Source organism: Heloderma suspectum, chromosome 9 (assembly GCF_057233095.1).
Source record: "Heloderma suspectum isolate Gila_16-S chromosome 9, 16-S_ref, whole genome shotgun sequence".
Classification (NCBI taxonomy): Eukaryota; Metazoa; Chordata; class Lepidosauria; order Squamata; family Helodermatidae; genus Heloderma; species Heloderma suspectum.
The window spans coordinates 22,477,383-22,505,359 of record NC_139466.1 but is presented as its reverse complement, the minus strand read 5'-3'; the positions used below and the strand labels follow the sequence as shown (position 1 = coordinate 22,505,359).

Here is a 27,977-nt window from a genome sequence, read left to right as displayed (position 1 = left end):
ATAATTCTTAACAGGATTACCGTCTCCCAATATTCTTTTAACTTGCAGCAACCTATCAGTATTACTTTGTTCATCTTCTTTTGCTATAGATATGCTAATATGAAGTGCAAAAGCTTGGTCCTTAAAAAAAAAAAAATACAATATTCAGACATGGGAAGTATGAAAGGTGATTCAGCCACTAACTTTATTATTTAATTGCTTATCTGTAATACATTATACAAAAATGGATAGGCATATATTCATTTTACATGGTAAGGAGAATATTTATATTAATGTGCAATAATTCATCTTTTGAGCATATAACAGCTTAATATTTAAGTTCTTTATAACTGGAATCGTGTATGTAAAGGAACAAAACAATTAAAGAACTGTATATGAAGTTTCTTGACCCTCGTACAGGTTTCTCAGGAGACAGGTAAGGTGGTCTGGTACTCCCATCACTTTAAGAATTTGCCACAGTTTGTTGTGATCCACACAATCAAAGGCTTTAGCGTAGTCAATGAAGCAGAAATAGACGTTTTTCTGGAATTCTCTTGCACCTTACCTGTCTCCTGAGAAACCTGTACGAGGGTCAAGAAGCAACAGTAAGAACCAGAGATGGAACAACCGATTGGTTCAAAATTGGGAAAGGAATACGACAAGGCTGCATATTGTCACCCTGCTTATTTAACTTATATGCAGAGTACATCATGAGAAATGCCGGGTTGGATGAATCAGAGGTCGGAATTAAGATTGCCGGGAGAATTATCAACAACCTCCGATATGCAGACGATACCACCCGAATGGCAGAAAGCGAAGAGGATCTCAAGAGCCTCTTGTTGAGGGTGAAAGAGGAGAGTGCAAAAGCTGGTTTGAAACTCAACATTAAAAAAACTAAGATCATGGCATCTGGCCCCATCACTTCCTGGCATATAGAAGGGGAAGAAATGGAAGCAGTGACAGATTTTACTTTCTTGGGCTCCAAGATCACCGCAGACGGTGACTGTAGCCATGAAATTAAAAGACGCTTGCTCCTTGGGAGGAAAGCTCTGGCAAACCTAGACAGCATAGTAAGAAGCAGAGACATCACCTTGCCGACAAAGGTCCGTCTAATCAAAGCTATGGTTTTCCCAGTAGTAATGTATGGCTGTGAGAGCTGGACTACAAGGAAGGCTGAGCGCTGAAGAATTGATGCTTTCGAACTGTGGTGCTGGAGAAGACTCTTACGAGTCCCCTGGACTGCAAGGAGGTCAAATCAGTCCATCCTAAGGGAAATCAACCCTGAGTGCTCATTGGAAGGACAGATAATGAAGCTGAAGCTCCAATATTTTGGCCACCTAATGCGAAGAGAAAACTCCCTGGAAAAGACCCTGATGCTGGGAAAGACTGAAGGCAAAAGGAGAAGGGGACGGCAGAGGATGAGATGGCTAGATAGCATCACGGATGCAATGAATATGAACTTGAGCACGCTCCGGGAGAGAGCGCAGGACAGGAAGGCCTGGCGTGCTATGGTCCATGGGGTCACGAAGAGTCGGACACGACTGAACGACTGAACAACAACAACAACATATGAAGTTTACTCAGACTGCTCCACTGAAGTATCTTTGTTACAATTAAAATGTATAACCTGGAATACAAGTTATTAAAACACGTTTCAGTCTTTTTCTGTGGTGAATCACTATGTTCCATTTATAGGTAATATTAAAAAGTAAAAGAATACATATTGGCCCTGTTTGGACCTAACAGCAGTATCCGGCAGCAATTTTGGGGTTAATTAACCCATGAATTGCGGGGCTGTGAACAGATGAACAAAAAGAGGGAGAACTTACATTTGCAACTGTAACCATAGTGATTTAAGAAAAGTATTTCTCCACAGTTTAATGACTGCATACTGATTCGACGTCTTTTCTGATTTGTAATACAACTTCAGTGCATGTCTTGTCGACTGTATAACAAAGCCACGGTAAACAGCTTTTGGCAGATTTCATCTTCCTGGTGGTGGCATTGCTAGAAAAATAGCTAAGATACATAATTCAAGGATATTCTAGTACTGAAGTATCAGCTAATCAGTCTTTAAGGCTATGATGCTCAAAACCTTGAAGAATGAGCTAACATCTCTTTACCAAAGAGAATTAATTATCACTGTGGTTTTGGTAAATTGCAGAAAGTTGGATTATCTCAGAAGACTAGTTATTATTAATAGGCAATTCCTAAAGCTCCTTAGCTTTGTATGGACTCTGCCGGAATGATCTGCTTCTGATTTCCTGGAAATCACAAATGTGGCAAGCCATGGGTTAGGTTGGGAGGTTTTGACCCACAAACAACTCAAAGTCCTTAGGTTCGGACGTCAGGGAAACAACCTACAAATGCCACATTCATAGGTTGTTCCAGGAAACTGAAAGAGGCTCATGTGCAGCATGCATCCCTGCAATTCATGAGGTAATTAACCCACGATTGTTGCTGGTCACTGCCATTATGTCTGAACATGGCATTGTGTTAGTCTAACTTGCACTTTCCAGTAGAGAAAACATTAGACTTCTATCCCTCCCTACCACATGGGCTATAGCAATTTCAAAGATGTGTTTATCACTGCCCCTAAACAGCTCACAAGCTCAAGGATGGACTGCTTTAGGAAACAAAAGAAAAGCAAAAAAAAAAATCCCATCTGCTCATTTCATTGTCCCTTTTGCTCTCTTCTTCCCAACATATACTTCTGTTTTTGTCTCTTTTACCTCTCACTAATTCTACAGACAAAAGACAGATGAACCGGTTCACAGAGTTAACCTATAATTTTGTCCTTGGGCTGCTTAAGCCCTAAACAACCTAGAGTGCCCGGGCTCAGAAGTCACAAAAGCAACCTACAATCAGAGCAATCATAGACTGTAAAATGTATTTATTTATTTCATTTCTATACCACCCAATATCTGAAGATCTCTGGGTGGTTCACAAAAATTAAAACCACAAAGCACAGCATAAAACAATAAACAGTCATGTGAAAAAGAAAGTACACCCTCTTTGAGTTCTTTGGTTTCACTTCTCAGGACATAATAAAAATCATCTGGTCCTTAGCAGGTCTTAAAATTAGATCAATACAACCTCAGATGAACAACACATGACATATTACACCGTGTCATTATTTCATTTACAGAAATAAAGTCAAAATGGAGAAGCCATGTGTAAAAAACTAAGTACACCTTATGATTCAATAGCTCGTAGAACCACCTTTAGCAGCAATAACTTGAAGTAATGGTTTTCTGTATGACTTTATCAGTCTCTCACATCGTTGTGGAGGAATTTTGGCCCACTCTTATTTACAGCATTGCTTCAGTTCATTGAGGTTTGCAGGCATTTGTTTATGCACAGCTCTCTTAAGGTCCCGCCACAGCATTTCAATCAGGCTGAGGTCTGGACTTTGACTGGGCCATTGCAACACCTTGATTCTTTTCTTTTCCAGCCATTCTGTTGTAGATTTGCTGGTGTGCTTGGGATCATTGTCCCATTGCATGACCCAATTTTGGCCAAGCTTTATCTGTCGGACAGATGGCCTCACATTTGACTCTAGAATTCTTTGTTATACAGAGGTGGTCATGGTCGACTCAATGACTGCAAGGTGCCCAGGTCCTGTGGCTGCAAAACAAGCCCAAATCATCACCCCTCCACCACCGTGCTTGACAGTTGGTATGAGATGTTTGTGCTGATATGCTGTGTTTGGTTTTCGCCAAACGTGGCACTGTGCATTATGGCCAAACATCTCTACTTTGGTCTCGTCTGTCCAAAGGACATTGTTCCAGAAGTCTTGTGATTTGCTCAGATGCAACTTTGCAAACCTAAGCCGAGCTACCATGTTCTTTTTAGAGAGAAGAGGCTTTCTCCTGGCAACCCTTCCAAACAAACCATACTTGTTCAGTCTTTTTCTAATTGTACAGTCATGAACTTTAACATTTAACATGCTAACTGAGGCCTGTAGAGTCTGAGATGTAACTCTTGGATGTTTTACAATTTTTCTGAGCAATTCCATGGTCTGCCCTTGGGGTGAATTTGCTGGGACATCCACTCCTGGGAAGATTGGCAACTCTCTTGAATGTTCTCCACTTGTGAATAATCGTCCTCACTGTAGAATTTAAATTACAGACTTTAAATTGTTTGGAAATGGCCTTATAACCCTTCCCAGATTGATGGGCAGCAACAATTGCTTCTCTAAGATCATTGCTGATGTCTTTACTCTTTGGCATTGTGTTAACACACACCTGAATGCTCGAGACCAGCAAACTCCTGAGACTTCAGCTTTTATAGAGGTGGTCACACTTGCTGATCAACTGATCAAGGGCATTTGATTAGCAGCACCTGGCTGCTACTTAGCCTCTTCATACCTATGGAAGCAGTAAGGGTGTACTTAGTTTTTCCACATGGCTTCTCCATTTTGGCTTTATTTCTGTAAAATAAATAATGACACGGTGTAATATGCCATGTGTTGTTGTTCATCTAAGGTTGCATTTACCTAATTTTAAGACCTGCTAAGGACCAGATGATTTTTATTATGTCCTGATACGCAAGACCATGATAGAACTCAAAGAGGGTGTACTTTCTTTTTCACATGATTGTAAATATGAAAGCTTAAAACCATAATATAACAGTACAACCAGAATAAAAACCTAGAAGCAATACAGATAATTAAAATACAGATTTGAAACACCAAAGCTAAAAGACAAGGAAGCTAAAATACTAAAATCCTGGGAGAATAAAAAGGTGTTCACCTGGCACCAGAAGGAGTACAATGTAAGTGCCGGGCAAACCTCTCTAGGGAGCTCATTCCACAACCGAGGTGCCATACCAGAAAAGGCCCTCTTCCTGGTAGCCACCTGCCTCAATTCCTTTGGCAGGGGCTCATGGAAAAGGACTGCTGAGGGTGATCTTAGGGTCTGGGCAGGGACAAATGGGAGGAGGCGATCCTTCAGATAACCTGGCCCCAAGCCGTTAAGGGCTTCAGATGTTAAAACCAGCACTCTGAATCGGGCCCAGAAATGGATTGGCAGCCAGTGCGGCTGGAAAAGTACTGGCATAATGTGATCTCGTTGGCCAGTCCCTGTTAACAATCTTGCTGCTCTATTTTGGACTAGCTAAGTTTCCAGACCGTTTCCAAAGGCAGCCCCACATATAATGCATTGCAGTGATCCAGACAAGAGATTACTAGAGCATGGATAATTGTACCTAGGCTATCTCTGTCCAGGGTGTAGTTGGTAAACTGGCCTAAGCTGATAAAAAGTGCTCCATGCCACTAAGTTCACCTGTGCTCCAAATGACAGTTCTGGGTTCAAGAGCACCCCAAACTACGAACCTGATCCTTTAGGGGGAGTGCTACCCCCTCCAGAACAGGTTGAACATCACCTAGCCGGACAGACGAACCACCCACTAACAGTACCTCCGTCTTGTCTGGATTGAGTTTCAGTTTATTGGCCCTCATCCAGTCCATTACCATGCACAGGCACTGATTCAGAATAGCCACTGCCTCACCTGGGTTTGATGAAAAAGAGGTAGAGCTGGGTGTCATCCACATATTGATGGCACCTCAGCCCACACCTCCGGATAACTTCCCCCAGTGGTTTTATGTAGATGTTGAACAGCATAGGGGATAAAATAGAGTCCTGTGGACCCCCATGGCATAATTGTGAAGGCACAGAGCAATAATCCCCCAGCACAACCTTCTGGAATCAGCCATCCAAGTAAGAGCAGAACCACTGAAGTGCAATGCCTCCAACTCCCAACCCAGATATCCTATCCAGAAGGATACCATGGTTGATGGTATCGAAAGGTGAGAGGTTTAGGAGAATCAATAGGGTCACACTCCCCCTGTCCCGTTCCTAGCAGAGGTCATCCCACAGGGCGACCAAGGCAGTGAATGCAGAAGTCAAATCTTGCCAAAATTCAGAATACTTCAGTTCACTGTTTTCACTGAAAGGATTAAGTATTTGTTAAGTTTTAAATTATCTAAATTTGGCTGGAATTTGCCCAATTTTTATAGCTTCACAGGGACAGTAGTTTTCATTTGAAAGTGATAGTTTGGTGCTATAAACAATTAGTACTTCATATCAGCAGAAAATCAAATCCGATCCTGCATCTAGAAGCAGGGTGTCCAATGAACCTTTATAATCAACTGATTTTCTTACTTTGGAGTTGTTTGTTCAAGATAAAGAATAATTCGAACAGCATGTGCATGCAGTTTCTAGCACCAGATGCCACACATTGATAACCCTAGAAAGCCTGCAGTTTGAAGTCTTCCACATAGTTGGCTAGAATAGCAGACATCATTTCCTGATGCCCTGCCAGTCACATACCAAACCAGCACCCCTTTTAATCCAAGTGGCTGTCTGACAGGAAAAGACTAGTAATCTCCGTCCTACTTCTCACCTTCTAGAGGGGATTGTTGCCATTAATTTGCCTTTTCCTCTAGCATCCCTTGCCTACATGGACATCTTCTTTGCTAATCGCTCCCCAGCTGTCACTCAAGACTCTACTGATTAGATTCCAGAAAAGATGGAATATTGTTCCTTAGGATTTGTCACTTATCTTTCAACCATCTCAAGAGATTTCAACGACTGTACTGACCCTCAAGTAAGCACTTGCTACATTAGGCTGCTCAGTATTGGATTCCTCTGGTGTAGAATTTTATTTCATTTTTGTTATTATTCATGCTCATTGCCTTTCACCTTCTTTCCCCTTTTTACACTTAATTGGATTCCTGAGCTGGACTGGATTCTTGTAACACTAAAGGGTTGTGTTTCCCTCTGCACTACCAGCTTTAAGTTAACGAGAGATAAAGACAATAGGCTGAAGCTGACTGGCAGGGAATTGGGAGCTTAGCTGCCACTCCCCCAATTCCCAAGTAAATAAATTTAAGTCACTAGGAGTCCTGCTGGCCTGACTTAGTTTTAAACAAGCAGCAGATAGTGGCAGCAAGACAGTAGAAAGGCAGAAACCACATACATGGACATTGGAGTTGATACTCAACAGCAACCACACACACACACATACACACCCCTACCTACCTGTAACACCATCATTCTAGGACAAGTATCAAGAGGAATAAAGCCAAAGAGAAATTGTATGCCAGTGCCAATTCCAGTAGTTCACCATACAAAAACAGAACACTATTTAAAATCTTTATTTCCTGTTTTTTTGTAAGGCAACTGACTGCTCAGAATTGGAAGGAAAATGTTCCAAGTGCAGGGTTTTGCCGCTATTCCAAGTAAGGATGCATTTTGAACCAGTTTTATTTCCAGGATATGGTCTGGTAGCACATTCTGTGTGAAGATATTCATTGTTCCACTTCCATGTTTTGTTATGTTAAACTCTCCCAATGAAACTCTCCCATACTCAATTTCCCATAATGTCTGAACACATAAAAGAAATAGTGGATCTAAGTTAAGCCCGGGTTAAGGGCTATAGAATCTGTGCTGGCTAGTGAAGTCTCTGGTTTTAAAAGGTATGCTTAAGGCCAGCTCCAGCTCCACTACCAGCAGATCTACCGAGTAACCCCACCAACCTGCTGCACTGGTTCAATGTCCATCTGAGTTCACTTTTTATTGAAATCCCCCTTAAACCACCAAGTAATTTAAGGGGAGAAATGGGAATAAAGAGCAAGAGCTATAGACAACCAGCTCTAGCAGACATTGCCAGTCAGACTGAAATGGTAAGCCTTGTGACTTAATGCCATGGAACATTCACCTTATAAATCTGCTAACAGAATATCAACTACAAGGAATTAAGATCTGCCCTACTGCATCAAGACTTCTAATGTATGTGAAACAGTTTATGAGAAAAAGCACTTCCATCATTCACTACAGTTTGACCTCAGCTTTTGGGATCTTAAAATTGCACAGACCTTCTTGGGATTTCAAAATTACTACCATTTTTAGAACTTAACACTGAAAACACCATAATGTAACTGGAGTGTCATGGTCAACATCTGATGCAGCAACACTGGACTAAAGCTACAAATAAAATGAAATTAATAGGTTCCACGCATTCCACCCCTTTAGGCTGGAATGTACATTGTTGTACGTTCCTGGGGCCCCTAAAAGGAGCCACCCATATGGTTACCAGAAATCCAGCGATATGATTTCTAGGAAGAGTATATTCTGGTAACTGGCAACGAAGAGAGGCAAGGTGCCTCTTGCAAATAGTGTCAAGGTTATGGGTTAGAAAGGATGGGTAGCTACAAAACGTAATACAAACACACACGCATACCCTAACTTTTTGTTCCATCAAACCGGGTTTTGGAGTACAAAAGCAGTGCAATTATTTTGCCTCTGGAGTAAGAAGCAAGAAAGTCATTTTTCTCAGGCTACCAAGCCCAGTGAAAATGTGTGGACCTCTGGCTCCCTACAACATACACACCCACATTAGACCACAACAACCCAAATATCACAATTAAAGGCAATTCACTATTGTTTCAGAGTCAGTTCCATCCTCAAACTGTTGGATTTGCCATAATGAAGTCACCAGCCATACTCCCAATGTTGCCACTTAAGACCTCAGCTGAATTCAAGAAGTTGTGGATTTGTTTAGGAAGTTTGGAATAAAATCCTGACTTTACATTTAATTTCATTGTCCTAATTTCATGCCAGAATTACAGTACAATATCTATCTGCTTTGTCAGATTAAAGAAACATGCAAGAGGCCAATATAAAATAAAGCAATGGCAAACAACCCACTTTTTTTTCTTCTGTTATATCATGCATCTGCAAGTTATGAGAGACTACATTCATACTCACCGGAACTTTACATCCGATAAACTGCATGCAGTGATCAACGGAGAGCAGAGATAGCGAAGAAAAAAAAAGTAAAATGAGTAAGCTGAAGCATTTCACACAACAAGCCATGTGTTTAGTAGTTAGTAACTGTTAAAAGATATTTAATGTAAGCCTCAGAAAATATTCATAAACAGATCTCAAGAAGCTGTAAAAGCAGATAATTCAAACAGCATTTTAATTGTACACATTGATAATATTTTAATATGAAGAAATTAAGACCTATTTAGCTAGGGTATATTGTATATTAGTGCATGCAAAACGAGACACACACGCCCAAATCATTCGGCATACATTTTTACAGCCGCAGTCAAAATTATATATTTTGAGAATAGCCTGTTAGAGATTTGCCTACTGCAGTAAAAACCTAAATTCCAGCAGTACTTCTTCAACAAAACAATGAGCAAAGTAGATGTCCGCAGATTTAATTTTAGGTGTCCCTCCACTTGAATTAAATGCATCTGAATGCCTAAATGAGAGAATGATGAACTGACTACATATAATGTTCATACCTTCTCTCAAGGTGGAAAGTTGTTTTTAGAATTATCAGACTGAAGAGTTTATGACCGGGAAGGGGTTGTTCTCCTTTATGTCCTCTTGGTACTAGCGCCTGAGGACATGGCACGGTACAGAAATATGCAACTTTGAATCAAGGCACCAAAGAATAGACAATGGAGAATAAGCAAGTAGCACCAGGAAGGTGATTATCCACTACCTGATGGGAAATCCAGTCCTATTCTTTATATGGCTCTTATGGCGTAATCAGGTATTTGTTCCACAACAGCTACAAGCAGCATATTGGGTAAAGTAGAACAAAGCTGGACATGGCTGCTAAACATAAATTGTGCTGTGCGCTAATGACTACTATGATAGTGCATCAAGGACAAATGGGTCAGCCCAGACTCCTTATTCACCTCCTCCTCCACAGGTTGCATAGTGCAACTGAACCACTTGGTTGCTTAAACACAGAACTGCCATAGCACCTGGAGCTTAATGGCAGACCTCCTGCCAACTGCTTCTAAAGAGCAGACCACAAAATAATGTTGCTAATTAGATAGCACTTCTGAGTAGAACAGTATTTCTACTTTGAACATGACAGCTGTTAGTAGTAAAGCCTTAAGGCAGGGGTGTTGAACCTCACAGCCAAGAGCCAAATCTGGTCCTATGGGGTTCCCCAGACAGCCCCACCCCATTTGTTCGACCACTGGTCATTTGGTGGCTTCCTGTCTTTTGCATTTTGTTTCCCATTCTAAAAGGGTGAAATACCATTAAGACTTAGTTAATGGCAATAAGAGCTTTAAGCTACAATATGCTGGCATTTTGGCCATGCCCTTTTGCCTTCATCCACACCCATCAATGGAATGCAGCTCCCTGAGAGCTCCTCCTAAATTAAATTCAGCCCTCTGCTGAATGAGGTTTGACACCTCTGCCTTAAGATATGAACTAACACTTATTTTTCCAGCCCACACTAGAATTTAAAAACCTTCATGACAAGGGACCAAGGCCAGATAGGGGAAGCGATGCAGAAAGACAGTATTTCTGCAAATGCCTGATTTTCAAGGGCATACAGTTTATCTTCTCTCTGTCCTCTCTCCCATTATACAAGAAGGCCATGAACTATAGGAGTATTGGCATGGACACATCCAGTTTACAGTTCTATCGCCCATACTGTTACGTCAACAGCGCTGCTCGATGTCAGAGATTTTTCAGTTTCTTAAGCTGTTGCCCTAATGTAGTGGCTTGAGGAAGGAGGCCTGGCAAACTATCCCTGGGGGGGGGGGGTGTCCCCGCTCCTCCCGCTCTGGTGGACTTAACTGCTGGCATCAGTATTACTACAGCCAGGTTGCCCTGTGGGGACCTCCATTTCAACTTCCCACAGTCCTCAACAGTGACACTATGTCAGGAGCACTGTGGGTATTAAAATGGAGGATGGCTTGCAGACCCAGCCATCCAGCACTGCAATGGGGCTACAGCAGCTGCTGAAGATGTCAGATGCTGACACTAGCCCTGGATACAAGCAAGCAGATAATTCTGAATTAGTGCCTGGAGCCGGGGTAGTCAACATGGCACCTGTGGGCACCAATGCACTCTCAGTCACCTTTCTTGGTGCCCTCCGAGATGCCCTACCCCTCCTGCTTTTTTTTTTTTTTATAATAACTAAATTCCTTCCTGGAATCTGGGATTACTTAAAAGCAAAGTGAGAGCCTATAGCTACTCCCATCTTCTTTTCCCATGAATCCCTCCAGGCCACACACAGGGCTCAGAGACATTCTTAAGAAATGAAGAATGCAGGTGGCTGCAAGCCAATGCTTTCCTCTGCAGTATACCCACTGTGTGGTGGGGCCCAGGACAGTTTCTCAAGTTGGCAAGTGTGTCCACAGTCCAAAAGGGTTGCCTACCCCTGGCCTAGAGAATGAACAAAAGCACTCCATATTTATCTCTGGATTTCTGGAACTTCAACAGGTTTCTCACTATTATTTGATATTTAGGCAAAGGTTTTTCAGGTTTAACTAGCAATCCTTAGATTGTGTTCACCCTTTTCCAGTTACAGAGTAACTACCCACCAAAAGAGTTTCTCCTAGTAGTATTTGTCTAGATTTTTTCCAGGTTTATCACTCAGCCATCGATCCAGTTTGCACAATCATTGCAGCTTGAACAAGCCACAGTGGATTGTTTAAACCATGGCGTGTGCCAACACACGCCACACACCATTTGCCTAATTACCCGCGTGGGCACAACTTATGTCATCCAAACCCGGATGGCATGCTTTGTCTGTGGGGGAAACAACCTCAAATAACCCAACAACAGGCTATATTTAAGCCCCAGTGATTATGTTACCAAGGCCACTGTAACAAGCCTATAGTGAAAACTGCCTGCAAACCTACTGCACATCATAACCTCTTATTTTTTTGGTTTTGAAACAGCACCCTAGCTGGTCAGTAAGATACAGTTTGCGGGAAACTTTACAGCTGATATTTTGCTAGAAACACTGCCCATTTAATTCTGATAGCTAGAGGTGGCCAGATTCTATGGGCGGGTAGGGTGGTGACCCCACCCCCGCCACCATCTCTCCCCCCATCAGCAACCTCCACCTATTTACAAGTAGCACACAAAGCATGCACATTCCCATCTCTCTCAGCTGTGTCATTTTCTGCAGTAATTGACACTGAGCATGCCCAGTGGGTCCGTATGCTTAGAACATTCCCCCATAGTTCTAAGGGCACCAACTGGTATTTCGGATTTAGATAGACGCGGTGAGACAGAGCACGAGGGGACTGCTCTGCCTCGCTCTCATATATGGCCCTGATCTGGCTCCTCAGGACCAAGAATTTTGCATGAAAGGGGCATTGATAATGGGCACAATTGACCAATCCTCTGTTAAAGGCTGCACAGAGCAACTTAATGGTTAAGCCAATCTGCTGCTCAAATCAAAACGTGCTAGGGGAGATGGGAAGCAGCACAGACAGGATCTATCTCTGAGACTTGATCTCATGTCTGAACAGACAGACTGACAAGAGAGTGGAATGGGTTTTACTTTGTTAGAACTACTTATTTTGTTTCTCAGATTGTGAGTCCTCTGGAAATAGAAACTACTTGTGAAAAGCAGCACGACAGCAACTGTAGCAACCAGCTCAGCAGTTCATGACTTTGCTTTCTGGAGTGTATTTACTAAATTAAATATTAATATTAAATTGAATTACCTGGTAGCACCCACCCTCTGGAATAACCTCCCCTCTGCAATACATCAGGGATTGACAATCATATCTTGACATGTATTTAAAATGTATTTCTTTACCCTGGCTTTTCCCTATTATTAATGAAGTGGTGCAGCGAAGCATTGCAATCTGTAATATGGGCGTATTTTTGTAATGTTTTATTGGGTTTTTTTATTTGTTGTAAACTACTTCAGAATTTTTTAACAGGTAAATACCTTAAATGAAATTTTATTTAAAAAAAAACTGTTTTAAACTGGTGGCCTGGGTGAGTAGGAGAAGTTGTGTTTTGCAGTCTTCAACCTATTTTAATGTATTTTTATTTTTTCCCATTTATTTCACTTTTCCTTATTTTATTTTATTTTAAATCCTCAGTTTGCCTTTTCTTATTATAGTAAAGTAGCATATTAATCCCCTTCACGGATCACTGCCTTGCTGTGGCGAAGGGGCTTGCGTAACTCAGTGAAGCCATAAGCTATGCCGTGCAGGGCCACCCAAAACGGACAGGTCATGGCAGAGAGTTCTGACAAAATGCGGTCCACTGGAGAAGGAAATGGCAACCCACTCCAGTATTCTTGCCAAGGAAACCCCATGGAACATATCACAAGGTTAAAAGATATGATGCCGGAAAATGAGTCCCTCAGGTCGGAAGGTGTCCAATATACTACTGGGGAAGAGCAGAGGGTATTTCCAAGTAGTGCCAGAAAGAGTGAAACGGCTGGGCCAAAGCCAAAAGGACACTCAGCTGTGGATGTGTCTGGTGGTGAAAAGAAAATCTGATGCTGTAAAGAACAATATTGTTTAGGAACCTGGAATGTAAGATCAATGCATCAAGATAAGCTGGAGGGGGTCAAACATGAGATGGCAAGATTGAACATCGACATCTTGGGAATCAGCGAACTGAAATGGACAGGCATGGGCGAATTTAATTCAGGTGACCATCATATCTAACACTGTGGGCAAGAATCCCTTAGAAGAAATGGAGTAGCACTCATAGTCAACAAAAGGGTGGGAAAAGCAGTACTGGGGTACAATCTTAAAAATGACAGAATGATCTCAGTACGAATCCAAGGCAAACCATTCAACATCACAGTAATTCAAGTCTACGCCCCAACCACCGATGCCGAAGAAGCTGAGGTTGATCAGTTCTATGAAGACCTCCAACACCTTCTAGAACTAACACCAAAAAAAGATGTCCTCTTCATCATAGGGGATTGGAATGCTAAAGTAGGAAGTCAAGAAATCACCGGGATAACAGGCAGGCATGGCCTTGGAGAACAAAATGAAGCAGGACAAAGGCTAATAGGGTTTTGCCAAGAGAACACGCTGATCATAGCAAACACTCTTTTCCAACAGCACAAGAGGCGACTCTACACATGGACATCACCAGATGGTCAATATCGAAATCAGATTGATTGTGTCCTTTGCAGCCAAAGATGGAGAAGCTCTATACAGTCAGTAAAAACAAGACGGGGAGCTGACTGTGGCTCAGATCATGAGCTGCTTCTTGCAAAATTTCGGCTTAAATTGAAAAACGTAGGGAAAACTACTAAACCATTCAGGTATGACCTAAATCATATCCCTTATGAATATACAGTGGAGGTGAGGAATAGATTTAAGGGATTAGACCTGATAGACAGAGTGCCTGAGGAACTATGGACAGAGGTCCGTGACATTGTTCAGGAGGCAGCAATGAAATCCATCCCAAAGAAAAAGAAATGCAAGAAAGCAAAGTGGCTGTCTGATGAGGCTTTACAAGTAGCTGAGGAAAGAAGGGAAGCAAAAAGTAAGGGAGAAAGGGGAAGATATATCCAACTGAATGCAGAGTTCCAGAGGATAGCAAGGAGAGACAAGAAGGCCTTCTTAAATGAACAATGCAAAGAAATTGAAGAAAACAACAGAATGGGAAAGACTCGAGATCTCTTCAAGAACATCGGAGATATCAAGGGAACGTTTTGTGCAAAGACGGGCATGATAAAGGACAAAGAAGGCAGGGACCTAACAGAAGCAGATGAGATTAAGAAGAGGTGGAAAGAATATACAGAAGAACTATACAGGAAAGATCTTAATGTCCCTGATAGCCATGATAGTGTCGTCACTGAACTTAAGCCGGACATCCTAGAGAGTGAAATCAAGTGGGCCTTAGGAAGCATTAGTAACAACAAAGCTAGCGGAGATGACAGTATTCCAGCTGAGCTATTTAAAATCCTAAAAGATGATGCTGTGAAAGTGCTGCACTCAATATGCCAACAAATTTGGAACACTCAACAGTGGCCACAAGACTGGAAAAGGTCAGTTTACATTCCAATTCCAAAGAAGGGCAACGCCAAAGAGTGTTCAAACTCCCATACAATTGCGCTCATTTCACATGCCAGCAAGGTGATGCTCAAAATCCTACAAGCCAGACTTCAGCAGTATGCGAACCGAGAACTACCGGAATTACAAGCTGGGTTTCGAAGAGGCCAAGGAACTAGAGATCAAATCGCCAACGTTCGCTGGATCATAGAGAAAGCACGAGAATTCCAGAAAAATGTCTATTTCTGCTTCACTGACTATGCTAAAGCCTTTGATTGTGTGGACCACAACAAACTGTGGCAAATTCTTAAAGAGATGGGGGTACCAGACCACCTTACCTGTCTCCTGAGAAACCTGTACAAGGGTCAAGAAGCAACAGTAAGAACCAGACATGGGACAACCGATTGGTTCAGAATTGGGTACAACCAGGCTGAATATTGTTGCCCTGCTTATTTAACTTATATGCAGAGTACATCATGAGAAACGCCGGGTTGGATGAATCACAGGTCGGAATTAAGATTGCCGGGAGAATTATCAACAACCTCAGATACTCAGATGATACCACCCTAATGGAAGAAAGCGAAGAGGATCTAAAGAGCCTCTTGTTGAGGGTGAAAGAGGAGAGTGCAAAAGCTGGTTTGAAACTCAACATTAAAAAAACTAATCATGGCATCTGGCCCCATCACTTCCTGGCATATAGAAGGGGAAGAAATGGAAGCAGTGACAGATTTTACTTTCTTGGGCTCCAAGATCACCGCAGACGGTGACTGTAGCCATGACATTAAGCGACGCTTGCTCCTTGGGAGGAAAGCTCTGGCAAACCTAGACAGCATAGTAAGAAGCAGAGACATCACCTTGCCGACAAAGGTCCGTCTAATCAAAGCTATGGTTTTCCCAGTAGTAATGTATGGCTGTGAGAGCTGGACTATAAGGAAGGCTGAATGCCGAAGAATTGATGCTTTCGAACTGTGGTGCTGGAGAAGACTCTTACGAGTCCCCCGGACTGCAAAGAGGTCAAATCAGTCCATCCTAAAGGAAATCAACCCTGACTGCTCATTGGAAGGACAGATACTGAAGCTGAAGCTCAAATATTTTGGCCACCTAATGCAAAGAGAAAACTCTATGGAAAAGACCCTGATGCTGGGAAAGACTGAAGGCAAAAGGAGAAGGGGACGGCAGAGGATGAGATGGCTAGATAGCATCACCGATGCAATGAATATGGATTTGAGCACGCACCGGGAGAGCGCGCAGGACAGGAAGGCCTGGCGTGCTATGGTCCATGGGGTCATGAGGAGTCGGACACGACTGAACAACAACAAGCATATTAATGAATGTTAACAGGAACAGAGCCATAATTATGACTTTAAACTATTTTTTTTCAGTTGTGTGAATTGCAGATGGATATTTTATTAACATTTTGTCTGAGGTTACCTCGCCCCACACAGATTCCAAAAATGATTTTTTTAATTAACCTTAGCAATAATACTCCTAAAGCTATATAAAGTCCAAACAAATATTAAGTCAGTCTATAATACTAAAATTTCTTTTAATGAGGCTGTGAATTGCCTGATTGCATTACACAGAGCAAGATGTAATGCCTTCAACTCTGAATTTTTAAAGGGACATCCATGAGATCTGATTAGCAAATAAAGCAGTTGGAATTCTCTACATTTTCATTTGACAGTTAAGAGAACAAGTAAAACAAGTTATTGCAAATAACTGTAGTTATGTGTGTTTTAAGCTTGTATTTTGCTACACTGCTTCCATGTTAACTATGTATTTACATTTCTTCACAAGTCCTCTCCCATCTGCTCCACATTTATAAACGAAGTGGGCAAACACAAATATAATCTCATTTACTACTTCATTTTAATACAACACATGATTATTCATGTACTGTTATCTGCATTTTGCATTCTGATTTAGTAATGTAGAATGATTATATTTCTGCCTTTAGGTCTTTGAAAAATAGTACTGAATATGCAAGTTTATGTTTCCCAAAGCACTTTATTATGAACAATAATCTGAGTACAAAATTGGGTAAAATTCATTGGAATTTCAAAGTAAAGCCATGTGCATCATGTAATTCTACTGAAATTAGCCTGGTGGCAAATTTCACTTATCACTTGAAACATATTTCTGCCCTTGGAAAGCAACGCAAATTAGAAAACATGCAGCTAGTCTGTTCTGGAAGTGCCATGATGTGCAGCTTAAGTAGATATTCAGCAGCATCTCGCAAAGGAGTACCATAGGAGACAAAGGAACAAATGAATTAGAAGTTCGGGTGTTTCCCTGCAACTGCTACCTGTGTTTTTAAGGAAGCGTATCCTGGGCAAAGGAAGCTATTCCTTACAAAAAAACACATACAATAACATTGTATTAAAGCTGAAATCCTAAGTACCTGTACTTAGAAATAATCTCAAGAACTAGTGTCACTCACTTCTCCAAGTAACATAGCAAAGGTGTCAGTTTGCCCAATATACACACATTCAACAGATGTTTTAAACAAAAACTCTAACTGCTTTCTGTTAACAGAACAGCAAACAAGTAGACAATTTATGCCCAGTGAAAAAAATACTTCCTTACTCTTCTATTAAGGGAGAACCTGAGCACAGTCACATTTCACCTAAAAAGAGTGCCGTGGTTCAGTGGCAGAGCACACAGAAGTTCACACACAGAAGTTCCCCGGTTCAATCCCCAGGTAGGGCTAGGAAGGAATCCTGCCTGAAACCCTGGAGAGCTGCCGCCAGTCGAAGTTGACAGTACTGGCCTAGATGACCAATGGTCTGACTCCATATAAGGCAGCTTCTTATGTTCCTAAGAACATTTTAGGAGTTCTCTCGATGCATGTGAAAAGCCAATATTCATTTAGTTAACCATATTTTTATGAACATGACACAGAGTGCAGCACTTTCAGTCTTGGAATATGACTAGAACAACGCCACAGGTAGAACACAGGTTGCCTGCTTAACTGTACATATTGCCCTAAACCTCTGAAAAGCAGCCACTTATTTCATAGGAAGGAAAGCTTCCAACTAGAATTCAACAGACTCAATCCAGGCAAGCACACCATTTGCTTAGGTCATTGAAATAAAGTAACACCAGTTCTTCAGGTGTTAATTGTTTGCCATTATTCTGTATCAGAGAAGAATTGGTCAGGATTCAAAGAGCCCTTAAAGCATGTGGAGGAACTAGTGCACAAGCAAAAGTTTGTCCTTGTTGCATCAGGTAATTTAGTAAAATAGTCCAATTAGGCAGCATGTGGAACTGCCCTTGGAATGAATGAATCCGGAAACCACACTGCATGCACAGACGAGACAATGCTGTTCTTTGATTCCAGCCTTGATTTTCAATAGTACTGAGCATAGGACATCAGTCAGTGGCAAAGAATATGGTCTGAGAGTTCAGATACTTTTCTATCTTGTTTTAAAACTACTATCAGCATCTCCAGGTTTGTGCTATTAACTGTGAGAGAGATACTGTGAAAAGCCTTGATTTTTATTCTGGAGCAGTGGATTTAGGATACTTATTGGTTTACAGTAAGGACAGCATCATGTTTCAGATTACCAAGCAGTTGTGAGATATGTAATGCATTCTAATTAAGGCTTTTATCCATCGTGGAAGGCATTTTAAAGGATTTTATGAAGAAAGCTTTGTAAGCACTCTAGGAAGGATGAACTGAAGCAGAAATCTGAAGATTTAAGTTGAAAACTGCAAATGATGTTAAGAGTATTAACCTGACCTATCTTTTGGAGGGAGGTTTCCTACTTACAGATTTGGCAGTTGCAGAAATGTACTGGACAACCATCTCGCGTTTTGTGGTCAAGTCCTTATTCCGTAAAGGAGCTTTTCGTTCTTCATTCAAGTTCATGTCTTCCTGTAAATAAATAGGCATAACATTGCCAAGACTGGATTATTATTGCATAGTTTTAGTTAATCTTTGTGACTACAGGTGCTAAGAATTGCTCTACATTTAAAGACAGGGATGCTTGGTTTACTCCAGACAGGCTATTTTACATCATATCATAAGCTATCAGTTTATAGGAGCAGCTTTAATGCACACCTCAAACTCTTTTCATTTATAGTTGGGGGGGGGGGATTACACACATACACAAAGCTAAGCAAGAGAATTAGCGCACCCACACTGTGATATAGCACAATGCACAGTTTGTTTGCAATTTGTTTTTCAGGGAATTAATAAGCCACTGGTCTGAGTTTCAGCAACATTCCAGTAAGTCACCAAAACGTTGTTATGGCTTTTCTTCTAACATATTTTGAAGTGGTGGGAATTATAAGAGTAAAAAGGCACATCTCCAGAACAGTTAATGCCAAGTCTTTTGGTTATAGGTTTATAATAAACTATTCCAGGTATTTTTTTTACTCAACTTCCATATAATTTATACTTATTGCTTCCCAGGATTAAGCCACTGGCAAAAAGTTAAATATGAGTAACAAGATCCAGATTTATGTGATCGCTAGAATATGCATCAATCGTTCTTCCAAGAGTTTTCTTTTAGGCAGATGTCCATAGTGAAGCCCCAGTGAATTCAGAAAGCAGTTGGGAGAAGTCGTGTGAGAGGTACATACAGTTAATTCGCTATTAGGCTATATATTCCATCCCTATCCCCTCAGGCTCTCTTAAGCAAGTTCTCTACCAAATCCCGAAATTGCTGTTTTGAATGCTAGAGAGTTTAAAAAGCAGTTTCAGAGTTCCATGGTGTCACTAACTATTAAATGTTGCTCATATCTAGCATTCTCTGTATTTTGGGACACTTACTGGACATGAAAGAAAAAATGTTAATATTCCCTTGTGATGGTCAACATTTGGTATGGGTTTTTTTATTATCTATATCTGTGTATACACAAACACAGCTTGAAATTCAAGTTTTAAGAGCTACTTAAACCAGGATTTATTTACGGTATTTGTATACCGGTCCATATCTAGAACAGATTTCGGAACGGTGAACACAAAAGGTATAACAGTAAAAACTTCATACTTAAGCAGCCCATCCAAAATATCATATTGCTTTTATTAACTAAAAGATGTCAGGGTCTGTACTTTCAAGCACCGTGCACAGGGATTTTGAAGGGGAAGATACTAGTATTTGTTTTTAGTGTACTCTGTTTCTTCAGCTTTGCAATATGCAAGCAGAAAATAAGTGAAGTGGGATATGGAAGTGCAAAGAATTCTACTCCAACTGACTTTCAGAGAAGACCTTGCACTTCAGTTAAGGAAGTGGCCTGCTATTTGCATAAAGCATCAAGTCAAACATTATGATGAATTACCTAAAGAATTAATTGCAGATTAAAACATGGCATTTCTACTACATTATGACAAGTTAACATGAAAAAGTGAGTTGACATAGCCCCTTGTTGAAGAGCCAAAGACAAATAACCTTCCACTTTGGAATCTCCAGCAAAGAAGCAAGTAGTGCTCTGTCCCAAGATGACTACATAAAGAAATTACGCTACTGCCATTTCAACACTAGAATTATATCTAGCTTCCATGTTTGCATAGGTGATTGTATTTTTTAAATTGTCTGAAACAGCAAATACAGAAAATTACACTAAAATAAAAACAACAGAGTCTTGTGGCACCTTAAAGGCTAACAAATGTATTATGGCATCGTGTTATTTTCGTTACAAGTATATACACATGGTTGGGGGTGGGTGGGATGTAAGCAGGGAGGTTAGAGGGAAATGAAACACAGAAAGTACTATTGAAGATACTTTCTGGATCAGACCAAAGGTCTATCTAGTCCAACATTCTGTTCCCACAATGGCCACCCAGATGGGAAGCCCACAACCAGGACATGAGTGCAGCAGCACCCTCCTGCTCATGCTCACCAGCAGCTGATATTCAGAGGCATACTGCCTCTGAAGCTGGAGGCAATATATAGCTATTACGACTAGTAGCCATTGATAACCTTATCCTCCATAAATCTGTCTAATCCTCTTTTAAAACCATCCAAGTGTATGGCCATTACTACATATTGTAGAAGCCAATTTCATAGTTTTATTTATTTATTTATATATTAAATTTATTAATCGCCCATCTGACTGGTCACCCAGCCACTCTGGGTGGCTACGTTTAACTATATGCTATGTGAAGAAGCACTTCCATTTATCTATCCTGAATCTCCCACCACTCAGCTTAATTAAGTGACCTTGAGTTCTAGTACTGAGAGGGAGAAAACATTTCCCTGTCCACTTTCTCCACACCCTGAATGCTTTTATACACCTCCATCATGTTCCCCCTTACCTCTTTTCTAAGCTTTCCTCATGGGGAAATTGCTCCAGCCTCTTGATTATTTTGGTTGCCTTTTTCTGCACTTTTTCCACCTCTACAGTATCTTTTGAGGTGTGATGACCAGGCACGTTATTAACAGTGCCCATTCACAAAATAGCTGTTGCTAACCCAAATATCCAATGTAGTGTGATTTAAAAATAAACCTATCTTGATATAGCTCAGGATAACACTTCATGCATCTGATGAAGTAGACTGTAATCCATCAAAGTTTATGCCATAATAAATTCATTAGTCTTTATGGGGACAGAACACTTTGTTTTTGCTGCAACAGGCTAGCATGGCTCTGGAACGGGTTAAAATAAAAACGGGTCAGTTTATGCCAAAGCAGCCTTCAGGTCTTCTACAATCTTGCTTCCAAAATTTTTAAGGCTATACTGTGTACTGTAATTTCAGTCAGGAAATAATTGACAGAAGATGGCTTTACCTGGTTGGAGACTTCAATTTTCAGGATAAATTTTTACTTCAAGATTAATTTAGTCCAGTAAACATAAACAAGTATTATGACTGTTACTTCAGTGCTTGGAGTTGGAATAGGGAACCCACTGAAAATGGCCTTCCTGTGACAACAGCTCTCCAGCCAAAATATCAAAATTCACTCAAACACATGATTTGCTGTTAATGCACTAAGAGTCTTCCACCCACCAACCACTCTTGGCCACTGGGAATGTGAAGACCTTACAGGGAGGCCATTTTTTACAGCATCCCCCATAGCAACTAAAATGTGTTTTCCAGTCCCCTACCCAAATTCAAACTTACGTTGGAGTGCTCATACACAAATCCATCCCCTCCCCTTCATTACTTAATTAGTGCCTGCATCTGTCTTGGGGTGAGGTTTCATCGTTTTGCTCAGAAGCTCAACTACTAATAGTTATGAAAACAATGGTAACACAGAAGTCTTTCTTTATGCACTGTTCATAATACATATACATGCCTACCGAGCAAAAACCTTACCATCATTTTTTCAAAAAGGTCCATAACTTCTTTTTCTGATAAATTCATTGAACGTTCATCAAACAGAGGCTGAGCCACTGGCAATTCATTTATAGAGGGCTGTGAGTCAATGGGGTGTTGAATGAGAAGTTTCTCCTTTTTGACACCTGATTTCCTAAAACTGGTTATTCTGTCACGCTGCATAAAGAAAAGAAATATTTTCTGTAAGTGTTGTTGTATAAGAGAGACATTTACTCGTTACTTCACATGCTAAGACCACACCAATATTCATGCCAAAGTTAGTTAAGCCATACAACTACAGTTCTGAGACTGTACTTTAAGTGCTTTCTTTCAGATAACCAGAGTTTTCTCACTCAAAAAATGAAATCTTTCTACACAACAGTACAGCCTACAATTCATGCCTTTAAATAGATGAAACATTAGGCCAAATAATGTGGAGTATAGATATCACTGGCCTAGAATCAGGGCTGCATGTTGCCTTTTTGTATGTTCAGAGTCTCCAAAACCTGCATGACTAACTTCAGTTTTGAGCGAAGAAAAGCTAACTAAGTTTGTATGAATTATACTAACTGAGCAAATGCTTATTGTGCATACATTCCTTCTGCTCCTAGTCATAAGGAAAAGCAGGATCCCTCATTGGGATTTCAGCAGACATTACCCTCTCTCTTTGTAGCCTATTTTGGGGCCTTTCAAGTTAGAAACCAGCTTCATTTATAAAAAAAAAATAAAAACTAAGAATGAGGATGCTATTCTGTACTCAACACTAGATTCAATACTTGTGGAATATATTCACAGAATCACAGCATACATGCAGCCCTGCCTGATAGGATATGTATACATCATGTATAGTTCTGTAAACAGCCCACAGAGCTTCGGCTCTCGGGCCAGCATAGAAATGAAATTAATAATAACAACAGCAACAACAAGCGCATCCAATTCTCCACTGGAGGGTTTTTAAACTGGATATATTCAAAATGGTAGAGTGATGAATTATTTTATGTTGCTCATGAAAGGCTTGAGTCAAAGCATCTTAGAAGTCATTATAGGGCTTAAGTACAGTCTCTTTTTTAGTGCTCATCATTATACTAACGAGTTAGCTGTTATACTGCTTCTAGACAGACCACTTGCAAGTTTAACAGGCATTCGTTGATAGTAACATTAATAGGCTCAATATTGCAAACAGAATGGTTTAGTCCATTTCTTTTCCCTTTCAGCAATGCATGCATGTTTGCATATTAGTACAAAACAACAGTCTCTACTTCTCCTGATTGTATCCTGTATAACAAGGGCCTGGGGAAGAAAAGAATGCTGGATGCTCCTAAGGGAGGCAAGGAAGAAATTCAGCCTGGAATGAATTGCTTGGCCCTGGATGCAGTTCAGGAAGTGAGGGAAAGATTATACTAGGACTCTATGTGAACTGCTTTCCACCTTGCTCTCCATGCATGTAGGGTGCAAAATTGCAGCAATGGTCAACTTCTTCAAATGAGACAAGGTGTATTATCTGTTAAATTGAATATACAATTTTTTAAATTAAAATATGCTCTAGACTAGACCATAGATGGTCAAACTGTGCCACACTTGCCACATATGGTACAGGCAGCAGATGTTAGTGGCACACTTTGATACGAGCTAAGCAGTTCATGGATCAGGATACAATGTAGAATCAAGCAAGATTACAGAACTGCCTGCACCCCACCTTAGTAGATTAGAGGCAAAAACCACACCAATGCGTGGAGGGCTGGTACTATCTCAGATTCTGGATTTCACTTGTAGTACATTTTCCAGGAAGATCAGCCACCACTGGTCTAGAGTGTTTCAGGGTCACATGTGATATTACTAATGAGAAAGACAGGCACTAGTGATATTACTAATGAGAAAGACTCTTGCTGGAATCACATCCACAACTGAAAGTCTGTGGGAGTGTCAGGGTTGAAAGTGCCCAAACCCTCCATGAACAGGATAGGGATGGTATAGATATGGGAGAAAGGATTCTTAAGCCAAACTGTAGGAAATCAGCTCTTTTAAAAATCGTCACCTTATGCAGTGGTTCCCAACTTTGAGTTCCTGGTTGTTGTTGGCCTTCAACTCCCATCATCCCTCACAATTGGCTATGCTGCCCTGGGATGATGTGAGTTGTAGACCATTATCATCAGGAAACCCAAGGTTAGGAGCCATGGCCTTATGGAAGTTAAGAGATTATTCAGTGGATCACTTCATACTGTTCATGTCTCACTATCCACAGTTACTCCTATGCAATACAAGCAGCATGCACTAGAGATAAATACAAACCCAGCGCATGAGAATCTTACCACATCATCTGCCAAAGTTTTTATCTGAAGGTTCTATTCAAATCAAGAAAACAAGAAAAGTGTGTTACTCTACATGCTTTTAAAATTTAATGTAAAGTCCCCTCTTTTCACATATTTCAAAATCTTATTCTTGACACTTATCTCATCATTTCAATCCCACCTATTTGATATTTAATTTTCTAGCTGTAACCATTAGCAAGCAAGACAGGCCTGTATAAACATAAAGAGAATAAAAACTTGGAGTTGGCAGAGAAACAAAGAGCAAAAGCTTATTCAAAGCATTACATCTTACTGAAGTACTTTATTCTATTAATGTAAAATGTTTCCTGAATTCAACCCAAACCAAAATATTTATAGATAAAGAGGAACAGGCTCCAACAAAATAAACTGTTTAAGTGGCATTGTGGTCCACACCATTTTGATCACCCAGGTGCTCCAAAACAATGAAGAAAATTTCAGAACCAAACGATATTTGAAATAAATGTTGAGACACTAAGGGCAAGACAGCCTTCATTAGAAGTTTTGGATAAATAATTTTCTGGCTGTTTGTTTGACAATGAGTGATATTGTCACTCAGGTGATATGAAGGGTGTATAAAGGTTAGCCTTTCTCCTCTTTTCAACCTCTGTCTTTGTTGGCAGAACCTTACTCTGTAATTTGAAGAATGATCCCGCTGACATCGAAGTCTTTTGAACAGTTGCTTGCCTTAAGAAGAGAAACCCAGTTTGTAATCCCTGGTCAGTATAATCTTTTACACTTACATGGTAGAGGACGTAAAAAAACATAAAGTCCTTCAAAATATGATGCAGCTCTATCGTTACAAATACTTCCCATGATTTATCATAGAACTATAATAACTCAATGGAACTTTTGCTTAAGTGGCTACCCTTTTACATTGCTAATAGAAACGTTTTCTCTGAAACCTATTCTGGATGAAACTTCAGCATATGCTACGCTTATCAAGTGGTAGTTAGGCTCACTCAAGATGCATTCAGTGATTTTTGTTTTGTTTACTTCGAATAGCACTCTCTCAGATATACACATGGCAGTGATTGACACATTCTGGAATTAAGATTCTTCTCTCCCGCATTATGGATCATGAGCTCAAAATTCAATCATTTGAAAATACATCCAACACAATACTAGTTTTTCATATAACAGTTCTGCGTCAAAGCAAAGACTTTTCAGATGTAAGTTTGGAACCTGTGCTGGATTCTAAGCTTAGTCCTGAACTGTCTTACCAGTAGGTATATCCCACTGAATTCTGGTAATTAGTTCTGAGTAAATGTATTAGGGATGAAGCTGTTCATCTAAGCAACAGATTCTGATATGTTTTATACACTGATTTAAACTGTACATAGATCGATACTTCACGTTTTAGCAAACAAGGAAAAAAGACATTACAATAAAACTTGTGTTTTCTTGCTTTTAACTATTAACTTCTCCAGTAACAGGAAAACAAGTTTTTAGTGTTCAATCAATGTTGCCATATGAAAACATACAAATTCAAGCTATAACCAGTCAATTATTGCAGTTAGTGTCCCTGAAATACGACTTTTACTGAGGTTTAGTTCCATTAATAATTTGAACCCTAATCTTGTTCTAATTGCAAAACTGAAATTAAGAACTTTGATCTAAAACTTACAATTCAAAAAACTACTGAAAAACAGATCATGCTGCCACTTTTCCTAACTATTCTGATAATTGAATGTCTGCAAATGCTGAAATAAATCACATTAAGCAAACCAATAGTTCCTGTCTAACTACTGTCCATTTCTCTATGCAAAACATTCAGTTTAAGACCTGAACTTGCAATCTAAAACTATAACATGATTTCAGCATTCTTTGGTCTGAAAAGATATCCTTCCATTGTAGCAGCTAAACAAATTATTTTGTCTATTATTTACTTGGGGCAGGGGGAGACTGCAGATGTGAACGTTTCCATTATCTTTTCTGGCTTTCATTTGCTACTTACATGGCATGCATTTTTAAATTTCATATTGTGTAGCACGCATGAATCAGTTAGTGTGGAAGGAATTTGCTAATACCCCTAGCAATGGAACATCACTAACCTGTAAACCCATCCCACATACAAAAGTTTTATAAGATTTTGTCTGATCTTGTTAAATTCAGTGGCTGTGAACACAACCACATGGAATTAATTCCAAATGCCCACTAGGAGTCTCCACAGAACTAGTAACAAGTAACAACACATGGAAAGCCACAATAGTGGGTAAGAGCTGGGCAGCTTTTCTGAACAAACCACACCTACAGTTTCTAAGAACACCAAGCCGCATGGACAAGAATGGGAGAACAGAACTGTACACAAATCACCAGAGATTATACTCTGCTTAGCCACTAATTATGTAACTGACATGACAACAAATGGTCTAATTATATCCCTTAGAAAAAGCATAGGTTTGAAAAAGCAATACTAAGCTTTTACTAGGTTTTACTATTCATCATTCAACTTGATGAACAGTCTTCAAATTTTTGTCACATAGAAGGTAAGAGCTTATAAAAATATTCATTTCAGGAGTATGCAAGCCAGGTCTAGACTCTCTTGAATGAGACCGATTATCTGGATTCATTTCAGTCAGGGTTCAGGCTGGGTTTTGGCATGGAAACAGCCCTGGTCGCCCTCTACAATGACCTATGTCGGGAGACAGACAGGGGGAATGTGACTCTGTTGATTCTCCTTAACCTCTCAGCGGCTTTCAATACCATCCACCATGGTATCCTTCTGGAATGACTCCCGGACCCATGAATTGTCCAGTATGGGGTTCTGCAAGGGTCAGTTTTGTCCCCCATGCTGTTCAACATATACATGAAACTGTTGAGTGCGGTCATCCAGAGTTTTGGACTTTAGCCTTCCGTAGCAGATTACCATCAAAAATCAGCAGCAAACTGCTGCTTTTTTGCCACTGCCAAATTTGATGGCACTGACAGGAGTGCAAACTGCAGGAGGGTCAGGGTGGAGACAAAAATGTAGAGGATGTATAGCAGGTAGGTGTACTTGCTATATGTATAGGACCATGCTGTTAGAATGGGACCTTTGGATACTCTGATATGCTTCAAAATATGCCTAGTAAGTTCTTGTCCATATTTCTTTCTAAACTTGGTGTGCTTTCTGATGGCAATGAGGAAAGAATAAAATGAGCCACAAAATTCATGCAGAGAGCTCTTTGACTCACATTTCTTGCCACATTGAAAATGCTGCAGTTTTCCCACCATTTCAGTTTCTCTGTAATTGCCAGGCTGAAGACGATGAATAAGCTTTGAACATACACCCATATAATATAGACAGTGGTTGAGTTTTACCCAAAAATGTGGTGGGTAATTGTAAAAAAAAAAAAAAGGTGTAGTTTGTTCCCTTACACAGGTGGTTATGACATGCTTTAATTAAAGTGCAGTCATACTAGAACTGGAAAAGCACCATTTTCCTTTGTATGTTATTTCCCACTTATAAGGGACAGATGGCTTTATCTGCACTGCTGTCCATTTGGCACACCTCACAAGCACTAAATTAAGTTAAACCAGAGTAAATAAGTGCCTGATATTGGTTCAGTCTATTCAGATGCTCTCCTGCTTTATTGTTGTTTTGCTGAAACAC

General features: G+C 40.4%; 1 protein-coding gene across 20 annotated transcripts in view; it reads right to left on the bottom strand.

Moving 5' to 3' along the window:
• Positions 1-27,977, bottom strand: part of DIAPH2 (diaphanous related formin 2) — a 503,126-nt gene that overhangs the window by 457,123 nt on the left and 18,026 nt on the right. For 14 of the 20 annotated variants that reach the window (XR_014784817.1, XR_014784816.1, XR_014784813.1 and 11 more), the window contains exons 2-5: positions 24,365-24,397; positions 22,056-22,232; positions 18,567-18,671; positions 8,751-8,771 (exon numbers count right to left, since the gene is read on the bottom strand). Coding sequence is in view for 10 of the 20 variants with exons in the window: in XM_084813809.1 (XP_084669935.1) it covers positions 8,751-8,771; positions 18,567-18,671; positions 22,056-22,232; positions 24,365-24,397 (336 nt within the window). In the remaining 10 variants the exon portion in view is untranslated. Of the gene's footprint in view, positions 1-8,750; positions 8,772-18,566; positions 18,672-22,055; positions 22,233-24,364; positions 24,398-25,013; positions 25,070-27,977 lie in introns of all 20 variants that reach the window. The other 6 variants (XR_014784814.1, XM_084813812.1, XR_014784815.1 and 3 more) reach the window with 4 other exon arrangements.